This window comes from Chiloscyllium plagiosum, chromosome 23 (assembly GCF_004010195.1).
Source record: "Chiloscyllium plagiosum isolate BGI_BamShark_2017 chromosome 23, ASM401019v2, whole genome shotgun sequence".
Classification (NCBI taxonomy): domain Eukaryota; kingdom Metazoa; phylum Chordata; class Chondrichthyes; order Orectolobiformes; family Hemiscylliidae; genus Chiloscyllium; species Chiloscyllium plagiosum.
The window spans coordinates 5,742,615-5,760,791 of NC_057732.1; the positions used below are offsets into that span (position 1 = coordinate 5,742,615).

General features: G+C 39.2%; 3 protein-coding genes across 10 annotated transcripts in view; 2 read left to right on the plus strand and 1 right to left on the minus strand.

The window, feature by feature from the left end:
- The window catches only part of si:ch211-59o9.10 (uncharacterized protein LOC561841 homolog), a 43,079-nt gene extending 36,160 nt beyond the window's left edge, over nucleotides 1-6,919 (plus strand). For both annotated transcript variants that reach the window (XM_043713380.1, XM_043713379.1), the window contains 2 exons: nucleotides 4,821-4,920; nucleotides 6,546-6,919. In XM_043713380.1, coding sequence (XP_043569315.1) covers nucleotides 4,821-4,920; nucleotides 6,546-6,599 — 154 coding nt within the window. In that variant the 3' untranslated portion in view covers nucleotides 6,600-6,919. The remainder of the gene's footprint in view (nucleotides 1-4,820; nucleotides 4,921-6,545) is intronic.
- Nucleotides 6,920-9,038: 2,119 nt separating this feature from the next.
- LOC122561575 (electron transfer flavoprotein regulatory factor 1-like) lies at nucleotides 9,039-14,880 on the minus strand. Of its 4 annotated transcripts, none has more exons than XM_043713390.1 (4): nucleotides 14,793-14,858; nucleotides 12,268-12,481; nucleotides 11,572-11,653; nucleotides 9,039-9,770 (listed from the first exon to the last, which is right to left on the minus strand). In XM_043713390.1, the coding sequence occupies exons 3-4, from the start codon at nucleotides 11,614-11,616 to the stop codon at nucleotides 9,555-9,557; spliced, it is 261 nt and encodes an 86-aa protein (XP_043569325.1). In that variant the 5' UTR covers nucleotides 11,617-11,653; nucleotides 12,268-12,481; nucleotides 14,793-14,858; the 3' UTR covers nucleotides 9,039-9,554. The 4 variants fall into 4 exon arrangements, with proteins under 4 accessions (XP_043569325.1, XP_043569324.1, XP_043569321.1 ...); XM_043713389.1 differs by lacking the exon at nucleotides 14,793-14,858 and adding an exon at nucleotides 14,653-14,781; XM_043713386.1 differs by lacking the exon at nucleotides 12,268-12,481 and having other exon boundaries at nucleotides 14,793-14,880.
- An 18-nt stretch (nucleotides 14,881-14,898) lies between these two features.
- dnai7 (dynein axonemal intermediate chain 7) overlaps nucleotides 14,899-18,177 on the plus strand; it is a 78,979-nt gene continuing 75,700 nt past the window's right edge. For 2 of the 4 annotated variants that reach the window (XM_043713376.1, XM_043713373.1), the window contains exon 1: nucleotides 14,899-15,092. In XM_043713376.1, coding sequence (XP_043569311.1) covers nucleotides 14,899-15,092 — 194 coding nt within the window. The remainder of the gene's footprint in view (nucleotides 15,093-18,177) is intronic. The other 2 variants (XM_043713378.1, XM_043713377.1) reach the window with 2 other exon arrangements.

An 18,177-nucleotide genomic window follows, 5' to 3' on the forward strand; every position in this document is an offset into this window, starting at 1 on the left:
TTGGTGGGGTGGTAGGTGAGGACCAGTGGGGTTATGTCCTGGTGGCGGTTGAAGTGGCGGGTCTCAAGGGCGGAGGAGCGGGAAGTGGAAGAGATGCGGTGGAGGGCATCGTCGATCACATCTGGTGGGGGGAAATTGCGGTCTTTGAAGGAGGCCATCTGGGTTGTACGGTATTGGAACTGGTCCTCCTGGGAGCAGATGCAGCGGAGACGAAGGAATTGGGAATATGGGATGGTGTTTTTACAGGGGGCAAGGTGGGAGGAGGTGTAGTCTAGTTTGGTGGGGGAGTTGGTCGGTTTATAGTAAATGTCTGTTGATTCCAGTCGCCCGAGATAGAAATGGAGAGGTCTAGGAAGGGGAGGGAGGAGTCCTTGTAGATGGACAAGCATTTACTGAGACAAGTGGACTATTTTTACTGCAAAATTCCAACTTTCAGTGGTCATCCTTCCTCATGATACTGGTGAGGGATTCACCCATTTGAATACAATTGAATGTCCTGGATGGTAGTTGTACTTGGATGCAGCACTTCACTAAAGATCCTAAGACAGCATTTTCCAAACTTACAACTATCTCTAAGGACAACAGCCAAAGGACACCACCTCCAAACCACATGACATCCTGACTTGGAAAATATCACCATTCTTTCGCTGTCAAAGTCAAAAATCTCAAAGGCACTGTGGGTCAACCTACAGCATGTGAACTGCAATAGTTCAAAAATGCAGCTCACCACCATCACCTCAAGGGTAACTAGGAACCAGCAACAAATGCTGGTCCAGCCAGTAATTGATATGTTCCACGAGTTAATTTAGTCATTGCCTTCACTTTTGTAGAATGGTTGTTACTTGTTGCTCAGCAGAGAGCTTTCCACCCCATTCCAGTTTGACACTAATTTCATGCAGATTCCTTGATGTCATTTTTTTTTGGCCGAATGCTATTTTGATTATTTGGAGCAGTTGCATTGTGCTCCATTCCAGAATTTAGCTCTTTTTGCCTATGATTGCACCATTAATGAGTCACCAAGTAGCACTCATATTTCCAAACTGTCAGTGAGCAGGTTATACTAAGCAAGTGCAGTTTGACATAACTCCTTTTCACCAGTTTGGGTGGTAATTGGCCAGGTTGTATTGGTCTGCATCATGTGGATGGGTAGACTAGTTGTTGCTGAACTGGAACAGCTTGGCTTGGGGCACTGCTGTTTCTGGGGCACTCTACTTCAGTTCTTCTGCCAGAATGTCATCGGGACCCATTGACTTTAATTTTTTGATCACAATGTGAGTAGAGTTGGCTGAAAACTGGCATCTATAATGCTGGGGAACTCTGGGAAGTAACATGCAATTGCATCTTCATCTTCAGCCAGAAGTGCATATGCTTCAGTGTTGGCTTCTGCCTGATGTGCTTGGATCTGCATTAAGGATGGGAATCACCACCCTCTTGTTAATTGTCCATCACTAGCCATATCTGCACATGACCGGGCTACGGAGCCAAGATCTGATCATTTGAGTATGGGATACCTTGGCTCTATCTATCACAAGCTGACTCTTCTGGCATGCAGGTATTAGAAGAACAGGAGTTGGCTTTTTGATCCTTTTTTGAGCCTGCTCCATCATTCATTAAGATTGTGGCTGATCTGACCTTCCCTTTCCTGCTCTTTCCCTGTAACCCTTTGATTCTCCTTCTGATCAAGAGTCTGTCAACCTTTTTTTAAAAAAAAAATACACAAGGACTCTGACTCACTACCACAAAGAGCTGTGAGACAAAGTTCCAAAGATGCTCAATCCTAAAGAAATTCTTCATGACTGTCTTAAATTGGCACCCCTTTATTCTGTGATTATGCCCTCTCGTCCAAGACACTCCCAGTGGGGGAACCTCCTCTCAGCATTTACCCTGCCAAGCCCCTTAAGAATTTCATATGATTCAATGAGCTCAACTCTCATTCATCTAAACTCTAATGAGTCCCACTCTATTTAATCTTTACTCAAAGACCACAATCATCCAAGTGAACCTTCTCAATTGTCTCCAACAAAATGATCTTTTTAAATGAGCCAAAACTCTTTAGTGCTCCAGATATGGTTTCACCAGCACCTTCTACAACTGCAGAAAGACTTTCCCAGGAGGGGAATTCCCTTCGTCTTTTACCTGATGACTCCAGAACCTCAAGAATTTGCACAATAATGTTAAACTTATACAGCAGCTCCCTCCTGACTGGGTGTCTGCCACTACCATCATCTGTAATGGATTTCTGCTGGTGGGACAAGACATAGCAAGGATGCAATTTTAAAGATTTTTGTAGGTCTGGTTGTAAGTTTGTTAGCTGAACTGGTAACTTGTTCTCAGACATTTTGTAATTATGCTAGATAAGTGAGTCTCTGCGCTGGTGTTCTGTTCTGCCTGCTAGTTAAATGGGACAGAACATTAGTGCTTCATCAGAGGCTCACTTATCGAGCATGGTGATGAAACATCTGAGAACACAGTGAGCAAACTTACAACCTGACAGAGAGAATACAGCGAGTAGTATCTGGAACTTGAGGTAGGAATCTAAGTAAAACTAGTCAAGCAACAGCCTGACTGGCAGAACTGTCCCATTGGACAAGTCCCCCAGCTATTAAGGAGGACTTTTCATGGTCAAGGCTTTTGCTGTTTGTTTCCATGCTTAGGTTGATGTCAGGTGATGCATCTACTTGCTTTCCAGGAGACTTTGTAGCAGTTTAATACACGGAGTTACAAAGCCATTTGACGGCAGTTAAGAAGACCACATTGTCTCATTGACATGTGACAGCAATGGTTTCATGCTTGCTGTTAGATTAGCTTTAAATCCAATGTTTTTATCAACTCTGTTCAAATTCCACTGAGCGCTGCGGAGGTGTAGGTCTCCAGAGTACTGATCAATATTGGCATTTGGATAGCATGCATTACTGAAGACTTGGCGGAGGTGGGTACTGCAGGTGCTGGAAAAGCACAGCAAGTCAGGCAGCATCCGAGGAGCAGGAAAACTGACATTTCAGGCAAAAGCCCTTCAGATGCTGCCTGTGCTTTTCCAGCACCACTCTAATCTTTTACTGAAGACTTACCTCTGTAATAAATTGAGCTTCTGTGAAAACCAGTTTCTCATGCAGGACCATCCTTTAAGTGTTATATAAGCTTGACTGAAATGTCAGGTTTGATTTAAGATGGCTTATTGCCTCATTCGGCAGGAGTTGAGAGCCCTGATTCAATACACAGAACTGAAGATGAGTAGAAGCTGTTGGTGTTCTCAACCTATGCTCATCCCAACTCTTCAAATGAAGCTGAAAGTTTGCTTTATTTCACCCTACTTTTCAAAAGCTTCATTTTAAAATTGTTACCTATATCAGGTGGTTAACAGTATTCTGCATCCTGATTATTCTTGCAGGAGTGGATAGGAAACACTTGTGTAACAGTCCAGTGAGTCTCCTTGTTTTAATGTCAAAATTGTAGAAATGTTCACCCTTGCCCTCAGCCTCATTTCTAATATCCTTAATGGGATACCTAGCTTGTTTGGTCAGTTTGGTGGTTGAAATAAAAATGTATAAATTGAGCTGATAGAGAACTGAAATGACCATGAAAGCTGCCAGGTTATAAATGATCTGGGGTCCTTCACATCTGCAAGTGATTTCAGCTTTGCATAAAACAACTAATACCCTCCAAGGTACCTCCTGTCTGTTAGGATAAGCATTTAATGCATCCTTGCCAGTATTGTGCATAGTTTATTCAATTACACCATAAATTTATTTTTGTTATCTATATTTGCTATCAAAATTGCATTTAATTTGATAGATGCAGTTAAGCACCATAGCTCTTTAAAACTCCATTGTTCCTCATTAACCTATTTTTATCTGATTTCTGTTTTTATGCCTCCTTGATTAAGCCAAAACTATGATCTTGCAGATCATATTTTGTTACTTTTAAATTGTGGACTTAGTTCTCTTATTCCATTATACCTGAATGCCTTTTTAAAATACCATTAGGATGGGTTTCTGATCCATTAAGTTTGGCTAATCCCACTTTCATTTTTAATTTTGTTCCTTTTTGGTTAATAATTTCTTGCACTTTTGTTTTAGTATCAAATGCCAATTTTCCCCCTATATTAATCAAGTACCAATCTTTATGCCTTTACACTTCTGGTGAAAAATATTTAACTTTCTCTCTGTACCTTCTGCAACTAACTCTTTTGATCTGCCACTTTTCTCTCTGGCATGTACTTCAAGCAAAATGTTGTCCTGTAAATGAGGTGACAAACTTGAGCCTTATTTCCCTGTTCATGCCTCAAGGCAATTTAAGGATCCCAAAGGTATGGATGGCAGTCAAAAGGTTGAGACTTAACCAGAGGCATAAACATAATCTAGGCTAATGCTTGGCATCAGAAAACTGCAGCCAGATGGCACCTGACTTTCAGATGTTAACAATCCAGTCCAACCTTGTCAAATATATGTACAAAATCTCATGACACTTTTTCTTTAAAAAGAAAAGCACGAGTTCTTTGTCCTTTTACAGGATATCTATTGAGTCAAATGTTAATGCACAAGATTATCTTGTAATTACAACTATTAGTAGCCTCCTGCTCAATGTAAAATATGCTGCATTACTGCAGTGAACACTTTAGTCTTAATTATGAATTTATATGGGAGACTATTACAATAGAAATGTAACATTCTGTATTATTCTAATATTTCATTCACAGTTTACCTAATTTGCATGGTTTTTGAAAGTTGATTTGTTTTTGCGCTCAAATTAAAAGTACATTTTTTTCTTGATTTAAGTTGAGATGTGCATTAGTAAAATATTCATCACATTAATCTCATCAGATGTCATATCTGCTTCAATGACTACGCACCAAGAGAAGAGTTGAGGATCTTGCCATGTCTTCATGACTATCACAGAAGATGTATTGACCGCTGGTTAAAGGTACTCTTTAGCAAAGGCAATGTATTACATGTTCTGCTAAAGCATGTGAAACACTGGGGCTGGTGGCTGGGTACAGACTCTCCACTGAGATTAAAATAACTGTAGATACTAGAAAATGCAAATATTGCAGACTCAAATTAATTGCATGTGGAAAGCATTTTTTGAATTTGTGGTTGAGGATAAGGTTACTAATTAGCTACTGTCAGATGAAAACTTGCTTTTTCTGAATCTAAAAGTTGAACAACCTTTAATCTTTAAAATCTGAAGTTTACTTAGAAAGCAAATAAAATGCAAGAGTATATTTTATTAACACTCTTTTTTACCAGGCTCAATGTAAACTTTTCAATTGAGATTCAGCAGTTACAAATTCAATCATGGTTGTGATGATGACCATTCAGCCCATGTCTCCACAGGTTTTGAGCATTGATTTGATGCTGTAACCTTGCATATGATTTCTAATCAAATCCTCTCACTACTTGAATGCTTTGCTAACATCTCCCACTGCACGATATACAATCTTCAAACTGACTGAAGAGCATTTCCTGATGAAGATATTATGCTCAACGTCACTTCTCCTCCTCAGATGTTGCCTGACCAGCTGTGCTTTTCCAGCACCACACTCTTCGACTGAGGTCTAACTAGTGTCTGAATTTCAGTATAAATCCCTTGTATTTCTGTACCCTTACTAAAAAGCCTAGATAAATGCTGTAAGAACTGTTCACTTCACATGTCTTGCCATCCATCCTCATTTCTGATGAAGGACTTATGCCCAAAACGTGTATTCTCCTCCTTTCGGATGCTGCCTGACCTGCCGTTCTTTTCCAGCACCCCACACTCTTGACTCTGATCTCCAGCATCTGCAGTCCTCTCTCGCCTCCTTTTAAGCACAGATACATTTGGGTTTCTCTGCTCCAAATTGCATTGTTTTGTTAGGAAGAACAAAAATATATTTCCATACACTTTGCTGTCATCAATACTGTTACCTTTTCAAAAAAACTCCATGTTAAACATTACTTTCCCTTATGAAATGCATGCTATCTCTCCTCTTAATTGATTTACAATTATCCATGTGACTACTTCTATCCCAAGTAATTGTTTCTAGAGGTATTAATCAGTCACCTGAAATTTAAACTCACGCCCGATTGTTGGACTTATCCTTGTACACCCTTTTTGAACAAGTGTAATATTTGCAATTCTTCAACTATCTGGCACCATCTTTTAGTCTAAGGAAGATTGAAATTATGGCCAGTCCCTCCACAATTCCCACTCACTCTTCCCTTTGGATGATTCTCAGTTGGTCCAATTAAAACTGATTTCAGGATTGCACCACATGCAGCAGTGAGTAGTCCAACATGCCCAGCAAAAAGTCTCATGCTACGCTCACACATTTTTGAACTGGATTCTTTGTAAGAAAGTGACTTGAAGTTCCCAAACTTGCCCCTTTGTTGATCAATTTCCATTTTAAAACTGGCCTTTAAAGAATTTAGAGCAGCAAGTTAATGTACAAATTAACATTAATACTTTTTAAAAGCCCCATCTTAATGTCTGTTCAGTTTAGTGATAGTAATAGTTGGTAGCAATATTAAAATTTAATTCAAAGATTAATAACTATTTCTATCCTGCAGAGAAACTCAAGTTGCCCAATTTGCAGAGTCGATGTGAATTTGGATCAGTCTTGATGAGCGTAACTATCAGAAGAGTCACAGTGCAATAAATTATTTTTTGACTTGAATGGAATACTGTTTTTAAGATGCATTCAATTGTGCATAGATGAAAGTGTTTCCATTTTATTTCTGTAAAAATGACTTGAATTTCAACACAATAGCTCAATATATATTGTTTAATGTCCTTATTTAAGAACTGATCTCAAATCCTCTTAACAGAAGACCAAAATAAAATTTGAAATCCAAAACAACATTCCATGTTTTCACTTGCTGTATAAAAATAAATGCTTTTGAATATTTGACCATTAAATTACAAACTTTCACATGCCCATGTTGCAACTCTCCTTCCAGATTATTGAATTAGCATCACTAACATCAATTTAGTATAACTTTTCTTGGGGTTAGATCAATCAGCCTAACTTAAGGGCCTAGAAAGGCTCATGTTCCTCATTGAAAGCTAAGATTGGTGGAGTTTAATCTGCCTTGCACTCATTATCTGCCCTTTTTAACAATAGGAAACTTCAAGTTGCAGTATTTTTCTACAAACAAAAGGCACAACTGTACAGTATATTTGAGGTGCCAATGCTGGCAAGATTGAGTAGAATGGGTAGATTTACAGGTTCTTTTGAGGATGAAAGTATTCAGAACCTAAAAAATCCTCCAAGCAAAGTTTCTTTCTTTAATTGCTTTTAACTGGTTTTATACACCTTTGTTGCTGATCAGTTGTCAAGTAAATAATCAGGAGTCTGACTTAACCTGGGACCCACCTTTAGGGTCATATGTTGTTTAATGTCCCCCAACTAAACAGCTTATCAATTTTACACTTTTCTGCAAAGTATTTGATATCAATTCTATTTATAGATGTTATGATTTAAATGTGGTGTTTCTGCAGCTTGAAACCATCCAGCATTTAAAAGGATTCCTTCATATCTTGACAAATAAGACTCGTGATTTACTGCTGTTTTTTTTAGTTTAAAACTAGTGTGCAGTACCTTTAGTTGCAAGCTTTCAATTTTTGTACTGTCCAGTTTTTAGCATGGTGCTCAACAGTTCCTGAATCTTAACTGACATCAAGCAGTATTCAATACTACACTGAATGGAATCTGAAAAGTGTACTTGCAAAAGTACCAAACTCTGCTGTCGTTGAATGAATAACTGTAGCTGCTCAAACTGCAGGCTACAAATTGATTGTTTGCAAATAACTTTGTGGATGGCCAAAGTTGAATGGAGAAATTATATTTTTATACTCTTGTCCTTTTTGTATCAAGAATGAGTCACTTCAAGCATTATTGAATAGCTTGATGTACATGTGGTAATTGTTTTAATTGGAATTTGTAATATGTAGATGTTGTTTGAACACAAATGTACTGAATAGTTTAATTTGCAATTAAAGTCTCAATACATTAGTTCCTCTTTGCTCCTCTGCTTTTTTAAATGGCCAATGAATGCTAAAATAATGCAGACAAAGGCTCAAATCCCCAGTACCTACCATTGGCAGACTCCAGGGAAAATTTAAGCTGGCTACTTTGGCAGCAAGGGAAGAAAAGCAGAATATTTGCTGCACAAAAGGAACTGTCATTTTATGTCCACACAACTAACACAGGTACAGCAAGTGATTAAGCAAATGAAATGTTGGGTCTTCCCTACAAACTATTTAAAATTGAGACATTAGAGAGACTGCACCTTGCTAGTGTACAGTTTCTTTTCAGAGGAACCTTAGCTGTTCAAAAAGCTCACTTGGCTGATCTTTAGGCTGAGGAAGTTGGCCTATAAAAGACTAAGCTGTACTCACTAACTCAGACAGGTTGATTTTATTGAAACCTGCAGAATTCTGTGGCTCTTTTTAATAGGGTAGATGCTAAGTGTTTTCCCCTTTATAGGGAATCTAGAACTGGGTCACTGTTTCAGACTAAGGGGTCTTCCATTTTAGATAGAGATGTAAAATTGATTTTCTCTTGACTGCATCCAAGCAGTAACCTCCACCATTCAAAAAGGTCATGACTGAAGTCTCAACCGTACCTTTTGCCTGTAGGACACAGTAATGCTGAGTTATATGGAAACATCTATCATAGTACAAGATATGTACATTCTGAACAAAATTAGTGGTTTAGAGGAAGTGGACTGTAGCCTAACTTGCAGATGAGGGATAAGTGGACAGGCAGGTTACAAAGAACTTAAATCTTTGTTTATTTTCCCACATTATAAAATGTGGGAAATTAAAGTTAATTTTGTAAGAGAAACTAAAGCTGCAACACTAGGACTTGAGCCTACTTGGGCACAAATCAAAGTGAGCACACATGCAGATAGAAAATTGTCACAATTTGTACCAGCTGAACATTAACCAAATACAGCTGTGAAGTTCTTAAATTTAAGCTGCAAACTGATTTTTCAGCAGTGATTTGTGTATCAAGCCTGTTACAAACACTCTAGGTAAAATAAAACACTCGTCTCCTGTATTAACAAACTTCTTCGCACCAGTTTTATTATCACTTACAGTACATATTCAGTTGCTTAAAATGGCAACTGTTGTATGGTGGTTGGTTAGTATTTGCATTGTAATTAAGTGTTCATTAATCAGACTTTTTAAAAACTTTTTTACCTTTAAAATGAGAGCTGTATTTTTGATCATGGCACAATTAGGCAGCAATAGTCTTGATCAAAGGCCAACATTATTAAATTAGTTTGGATTGACAGGTGTATCTAACTATGATCAGGTTGCATGCAGATAATGCTAACATAGCAAGATCTGAATACTGAGCAGCATTAGTACTTGTATTCTAAAAATGTTTGAATTTTGAACGTTATAGCAATGGCTTCTTAAAAGTACCATTCTTAATTAACCAATTTTAAACACAGCATTGAGACATGCAAATAGATGCAGACAATTTGATTGAATCCCAGAGATAATGCAGTGTATTTGTATACAAGTACATCTTTAAATTGAGGTGTTAAAGTTGCCCCATCAAAAGATCACTCATTCTTCTCTTCATAATAACGTTGTTTCATAGCTCTGTATTTCCTAAGGTAATACAATGCCTCCAGTTCCTTTATCACAAATTCTCCTCGAGCTATTAATGCCTTTATTTGCTCAGGATCTGTAACATCTTTATTTTTAATGAAAGCTGCCTTAAGACGGTCTCTGAAGTAGTCTTCTCCTTTTGGATATTCTTTGCCAAGGTACAGCAACTTTAAGATAAAATATTTATCTTTTAGTTTCAGGGAAATGCATTTAAGTTTTTAGGTTTAGTTAAATACAATATTTTTCATTACATGCTGTTCCTGCTAGTTAATTTAAGGTGTTTGCGGGCTCTGGTTTTAAAACCTAGGAGGACTTCCAAAAATTTGGAGTGATCTGCTTTTGAAATGAGGATTTCTGATGATTGGTCCACCCTGGCCTACATAATTGAAACAAGAGTCATAATATCTATGTTCGATGATTGATTTTGTTTTTTTTTGCAAGGGGAAAAATTGACATTCTCTTTCTTATTCAGGCAAGTGGGATCTCCTCGATCAGTTTTTGTTGTTCAACTTGAAATGAGATGAGTTGCCCAAATATCTCTCTTCCCCCCACCTTGGCCTGTGATCTTCATGCTTTTTCTAGCTCTTCCAGATGTGCCTTGTGAAAGTTTTTTTAGATTAGATTACTTAGTGTGGAAACAGGCCCTTCGGCCCAACAAGTCCACACCGATCCGCCGAAGCACAACCCACCCATACCCCTACATTTACCCCTTACCTAACACTACAGGCAATTTAGCATAGCCAATTCACCTGATCTGCACATCNNNNGAATTGAACCCGGGTCTCTGGCGCTGTGAGGCAGCAGTGCTAACCACTGTGCCACCCAAAGTTATTCCATGGTACCTGACGACAGTTTGGATGGAAGACATTTTTCCCTTTCTACCACTGTTTAATTTCTTCACCTCCCTACTAACTATACTAGATTACATTGTTAGATATGCTGCAAGGTTTGAAACCCTGTTTTATCTGCCTATAGTACAATGCTTCCAGCTTTGCCTCCTTACTTCCCTCTAAGTGTTCTTTAGTTGGCAGAAAAGCTTTCTGCTTTCTTAATCCTACCTCTTGGAACTTTTCCCTATCCTTGTTCCTTTTTTTTATTTTCCTATCCAGTCCCCTGAAACATCTGACTGAATTGACTAAGATGTTTTGTTAAAGGTATAGAATAATTTGTGATTAAGTCTAAAGATGGAAGACTAGCATATGTAGTGTTGAAGTGAAAATACCTTGTAACTAAGTTTATCCTCTATCATTGCCTAGCAAATGTTCCCTACCACATGTGACAACCCAGGGTTTTGTCAATGATTCTGGTATGGACATTGTCTGAGGAATTACAAGTGAAGCAGTCTATGGAGATGAACACAAACCATCAGCAGACTGTCCTGTCATGTGGTAAAAGCAACTGAAGCCATTTGGATCTAGGATGCTGCTCTTTCTACACTTGTTTTTAATTTAAAATTGGTAACTACCTGCTACTTTGCCTCTCTCCTCCTGAGCTACTAGAATGAGATGGTATAGAATGACTATTGGAATGGCTGTCATTTTTTCCCCTATAATTCTTCCAAAGTGTTAATATGGACTGTTGCAAATTCTGACAATAGTCATGTATTAAAATAATTTTTCTCTATCCTTAGATGAAGTCTTTCCATTTTGCAATGACAGTAGAAAATGTTTTTTTAAAAGTCTAGTACTCAGTGACCCTTCCTCCAGGGTAGAATGTTTCAAATGCCCAGGTGTTATGACAAGTTTGCTTAAAGTAACACAAAGATAATGAGATTTAAAATTAGAAACCCAGTTGATTTTTGTACCCTTCTGTACCCAGACCCAAGGAGATTTGAGGTTGATTTATGTACTGAAGGCAGCACACTGATTAACAGTGGCCTGGAAATTTCTGGTCTTGCATGATTTACTTCAGAAACTTTTTTAGTATTATGTTTAAGTTCAATGTTACAGCAGATGACCAGAAACTTACTTGTTTATACAGTTTTATTACTTCACTTCGTAAAGGATTTGCCATGTTCAAACAGAAGATTTTCCATCCAGCTTTTCACTCTCTGCAAAAAAGAAAAGTCTCAAATTTTGGTACATTAAATAGCAGTCTTGGCTTAGTGACTTGAAGGCTGGATTCAAGCCCAATGCAAGACTTGTGAACACAATTTGGGTTGACTCTTAAGCTTAGGTGAATTGTTATGATGCCATAGGACTATTAAAAGTTAGAAAGTTCTCTGTACTAGTCAACATAAGGTCATCAGTCTCCTTACTGACTCTAGAACCATTCAAACGGGTTGCTATGACTGTCCACAAAGTAATTCAATTTTACCCATTGTTTACTGGCTAGAGAAGTCAGCCTATAAACAACCACAGGGGTTCTTTGCCACTAGTGAAACAAGTGTCACAGTTTCTTTCCAGTGCTCAATATCTAGAATTAAAGGCACAAGTAGGATATTGTTGGTTGAGTAGCAAAACTAAAGTTCCATTACTATTAGGAACTACACTAATGATACCCCATTCCCTAATTAATTATAAACAAATTAACCAGACTTGAAGGCCAATCAAACCGATGTTTGAAATGTGTAAACAATACTTTAACATACAAAGTGACAGAACAAACATAACTAGATATTACTGATATCACAAAGCAGATATGAATACTTAAGTGACCACTTACTATGAGTATTATATAATGTGAATTTAGAAAAGATTGCAAAGAGATGTACAGCATGGAAGATGATACTTTGGTCCAACTCGTCCACACCAACCACTTATCCGAAGTTAATCTTGTCCCATTTGTCAGCATTTAGTCCTATTTTTCCAGCCTGATGTCTTAAGTGGTAATTGTACTAGCCTCTTCCGAGCAACTCATTCCATACTCCCACCACCCTCTGCATAAAAAAAGTTGATCCTTAGGTCCCTTTAAGTTTTTCTCCTCACATTAAACCAATGCTCTCTAATTCTGGACAGCCACACCAGGGAAAAGACCATGCCACAAACTGGAAGAATTGTATCTGTTCAAAATGCACTTGCCTCCGCCTAATATTCTGGATCAGTGGTGCTGGAAGAGCACAGCAATTCAGGCAGCAGCAGGTTTTACAGTTCCTGCGGTGGCAGGGGAAAGTGCCAGGATGGGAGGGTGGGTCGTAGGGGGGCGTGGACCTGACCTAATATTGACCATCTGTCAGTCACCTGTTTCAGCCATAGCACTCTTCAGAGTCATAAGGATCCAGGCTCTTCTACAAAATGTTAATAGTCCAGTCCAGTACTAAGGGAGTACTGCATTGTTTTGGATGTGCTGGTATTTGAATGAGTTGTTGAACGGAGGATCTTATCAGCTTACTTTTTTGGTGATAAAACGCATTGTTAAATATAAATCTTTATTTGCTGATGGCACAAAGCTTTGATTTTCCACCTGTAGTATATAATCACTATCCAAAACACCATCAAAATGCTAGGAATTACATTGGTGTCTCACCAGGTAAACAAGAACAAAACTATCTAGTTTAAAAAATAACACCAGATTATAGTGCTACAGGTTTATTTGGAAGCACTAGCTTTCAGAGCAGGGGACGACCACCTGGTGAAGCAGTGCTTTGAAAGCCAGTGCTTCCAAATAAACCTGTTGTAGGATTTTAAACTTTGTATACTATGGTCCAACACCAGCACCTCCAAATCAAAACTAGCTAGTGCAGTTTCCAACATCACTTCTAATCCCTGACAGTCCAGATCTTTCAAAAAAAGCACTAAGATGTTGCTTAGCTTCATTTACACCCAGACTGTCACTACATGCTACACTTGAAGCAGCTGAAAGGGGTAGTGGTGGGGAAAAGAGACTGTCCCACACCTCCTGGAATGTGCCTTTACAAAGGTATGGAGAAATATGCAGTGCTTCTTGTCAAGGTTTGTGCCTGGAGAACTAGCAACTCAGTGAAAAATGCTCTTTGATCTGCCTGAAACTTGTTGGCCCTCCAGTGCAAACAGCTGAACTCAATGTTCCAAGGTGAGGGAAGTACTAATGTTGGGGCAGTTGCCGCCAAGGCACAGTGAGGAGAAACCACCATTCAAGGCTTTTCTACCTATACTGCGTATTCAAGAATGGGTACCCAATAAAAACAATCTACTGATTCCTAAACAAACCCAAACAGGCAGACAACACGCCGAGAAACTCTAGCCACATTACCATACATTAAAGACATCTCTGAAATGACTACCAGACTACTCCAACCCCTTGGCATTATGGTAGTCCACAAAGCTACCACACTAAAACAGCAGCTGATGAACCTAAAAGGACCCCATACAAACAAACAGCAAAATGTAATTTACAAATTAACATGCAAGGACCGTAACAAACACTACATTAGACAGACAGGCAAAAAAAAAACTAGCTACCAAAATTCACAAACACCAACTAGCAACCAAAAGACATGACCCCCCACTATCACTTGTATCGTTATGTACAGATGAAGGACACCACTTTGGCTGGAACACACCCATCCTAGGACAGGCTAAACAGAGAGACACACAGGAATTCCTAGAGATCTGGCATTCTAACTGGTACTCCATCAACAAACACTTTCTCAGAACTTGGTAAATGGAGTCAAAGAGCTGGAAATGATATCACCCACCTTAAGAAACCAAGATACATAAATAGAAAGCAGGACATAACACCAGCACTTCACCAGAGGCTCACTGATGATGTTACCTAGTATGGTGACAAAACATCTGAAAACAAACCTTCCAGCTCACCGAGCAAACTTACAACCCATCTTTCTGCCAAAGTAAGATGGGGGTCCATCCAGTTATCAAACCATTTCAGTACCTCAAATACATGCAAATATAAATCTTGTATAAGAAATGCCAACTTCCAGTGTACGTTTGTTATTCATGTGCAAAGACAACACAGAAATGCGTCAGTATCTGTACTTTACTTGAATGAATAGAGTTATTTTTGCAACAAAAAAAGATCCCAGACCCCCTAATTCTGCCTGCGCCACCCCTGGAGCTGGTGGTTTTGCTGTATTTCGGAGACCGTTCCACCCCCAGGCTTGCCCTGACTTACTGTGTATCCTCACTCCGACCCAACCTTGGGTTCAGCCCAGCTCAGTACCCTCCCTCCTGTCTGACGGCAGGAGGACCTTCACACCGTGTCTCTCTCTCTCTCCCCCCGCCCCCCGTTACCGCCGGTGAGCGGGCCCTTACCCGCCGGCAACAAACACCGTTATGGCGGTGGCGACAGAAGCAGGGACGGGGATCGCTGCCGTAAACTGATTGCTGGCTCCAAGCCCGGTCGCGAAACACACGGCGCATGTGCGGCAGCGGCAAGGAGGGGGAGGGCCGCACATGCGCCGTGAGGCCGGGCGCGTCTCCCAGCAACGGAGCCGCGGTAAACAAGCTTGGCCCTAGCAACGCGGCCTGCTCTTCTCCCTTCTCCCTGTGTCTGCAGATAGAGCGTGCACTTTCTGTTTTTGTTGTAAACAACTGGAACAAGAAGCCACGATGGTGAGTTTAAGCATGTTTTAATTTCAATATTATTATATGAATCAGACTGTACGGGGGAGGCCCGTCGGCCCGTCGGCCCATCCAGTTCCCGTCGACAAATGAAAACTGCTCTCAGTCTACACCAGACCCACTTTCCAGCACTTGGCCCCATAGCGTTATGGTATTTCAAGAGCTCATTTAAGTTCTTTTCAAAAGTTGTGAGGTTCCCTATTTTTACTGCTCTCCTCCCCAGTTTCATGTCAACATCATAGTTTAATATCAATATTACAACATAGTTTAATATCAGTATTGTAACGTAGTTTAATGTCAATATGTCAACATTGGTCTAACATATCAAAATTGTGACCTACTGTTTTCTCACTACATCACACGTTTTAATATCATAACATACTTTAATAACAATAGTACAGCAGTTTGAGATTAATTGTAAGAAATAGCTTAATATTAATATTGCATTGGTTTAATATTACTTGTATAATATAGATATATAATGTAGATATATTCCATGTCATATATTTCAATGAGTTTGGGTTGCTAAGGCAACACATGCATTTCCAAGTATGTCATAGTCTCGAGCCAAATATAGCATGATAGAGGCTCTAATGCCAAGGGGTTGGATAGAGGCTCTAACACTATTGCATGTTTGGCCAGGAATCTCTGTCACTCTTTTTGCCTGCCTCTAGCACATGTTGGAAGGATTTGCCAAGTTATGAACACAACTTCTGATTCAGGGGATGTTATTTCTATGATTTCCAGAAGGCTTTTGCTAAAATCCAGGAATTAGTTACAGCTGAAGATCATGGAAGTGAGGGCAAGCTATTGACCTAGCTAGACAATTGGCTGAGCCACATGGGACAAAGAGAGTGCGGAATAATGGGTAGGTGTTGGTGGTGGCATATCACCAGACCTGTAATTCAGAGATCCAGGCAAATGCATTTGGGACATGGGTTCTCCAATCGCCATGGAACATAGCAAAATTTCAACAACTTCAATTAGAACACTAATGATCACTTTGTAACTATTGTTGATTGTCAAAAAAGGATCGGTTCACTAACTCCATTAGGAAAGGAAATATTTTGTCCTTCCCTGGTCTGTGGCTCCAGACCCACAGCTATATAGTTGATATTTATATATCCTGGTAAGGCAATTCAGTACAAGCGCAATCAGGAATGGGCAGTAATTACTGTTCCAGTGAACAGCACCTACATCCCCTGAACAAGTGCAAAGTCAGAATATTTGGATATGTGCTATGGACCCAAATGTTAATAACCTAACTAATAGGATTAGAGGCTACATATCTAAACCTACCAATGATAGAAATATGATGGATGTATAAGCAGAGTGGATAGAAGTATAAAATTACAATTGAGTGAATGGCTAAAATTGTGGCAAATACATACCAATGTGAGAAAATATAGGATTGTCTAATTTGGTTTTAAAAAGGATAGAATAAGATAGTTTCTAAATGGCAAAAAGATACAAGAAAGGAGATTGAAAGAACGTTGAGGGGGGTGAGTGGAAAATTACATAGGTAATTTAAATGGCACGTACGAGGACAGATAATAATCAAAAAAGGTTCATGGAATTTTAGCCTTTATATCTGGAGGACTACAACATAAAGGGGCAGAATTCATGCTTCAGTTATACAAAGCCTTGTTCAGGCGACATGTGAATCGTTCTGGGCAACATGCCTTAGAAAGGAGATATTGATCATGAAGATATGCAGTGCTGATTGACCAGAATTACACCTGAATTCCAAGTATTGAATTGTGAAGAGATATCAGTCAAACTGGTGTTGCATTCCCTGGATTTTCAAAAATGCAGGGATTATTGACTTAAATTTTTGAACTGTCAACGGGAACTGATAGGGTTGAGGAGTCTAGTCTAAAGAGTAGAGACAGATCTTTCAAGAGTGAAATTAGGAAACTCTTCTCAATAATAGTGGACGTTTGGAACTGTGTAGCAATTGATGCGAAATGTAGTTAATTTTAAAACTGAGGGTGATAGGTTACTGTTAAATTATATAGGGAAATGGATGATAAATGGAAGTAGGTCACATGATAGCCATAATTTCATTGTATGGCAGTACGGGCTTAAAGGGCTAAATAACCTCACTTTTAGCTGATGTGAATTTCTAGTTATGTACTGTACTCCTACAGATTTTTGTTAAACAAACTGTTTGAATGGTGGGCAGATACAAGGAGCTGAATATAATTCAGTCTGTGAGGCAGAGAATATGCAGTCACTGAATCAATCTGAACAGAACTACATTCCCAGAAACAATATACAGTAATATACTTTATACAGGAGAACAAGGTAACAAGGAGTATATTAAAGACTCTAGCTAGTGTAAGATTTCCATCTATTTTTCTACACAAATTAAACTTTGCACTAGTACTGACACTGTCTCTGGTCTTCATTTTTATTGCGTTCACCTTGACCCTGGCTTCCTTGAAAATCGCATTGACCATTTCCATCTAGAAGAACAAGGACAACAGATACATGGAAACACCACTACCTAAAGTTCCCTTCCAAGCCACTCAACATTGTGACTTGCAAATATATCGCTGTTCCTTCACTGTCACTGGGTCAAAATCCTGAAATTCCCTACCTCAGGGTATTGTGGGTCTACCTACAGCATGTGGACTGCACCGGCTCAAAAATGCAGCTCACTCTTACCATCTCAAGCAACTAGGGACTGACAATAAATGCTGGCCAGCCAGCGACACCCACATCTCACAAGCGAATTACAAACGCAGTTTTAAGATATACCCATTATGTATAGATGTGCTTGAAAAAGGTGTCGTGCCAACCTCTCATTGCAACGCTCCAAACATCAATACAGGCTTGAAATCTGAAATTGAAGCAGAAAATGTTGGAAACATTCAACAGATCAGGCAGCATCTGTACTGAAATAGGACTGACATTTCAGGTTGATGACCTTTTGTCCAAGCTGTTCAAAGTTTATTGTATAAAAGGTCTTAAGCATGTATTGATGCATGGAAAGGTTGAGGGACTGGAGATGATGAGATTGATAAAGAATATAATGATGAGTCTGGGAGAGCTTGGAGGGTGAGGTTTGATT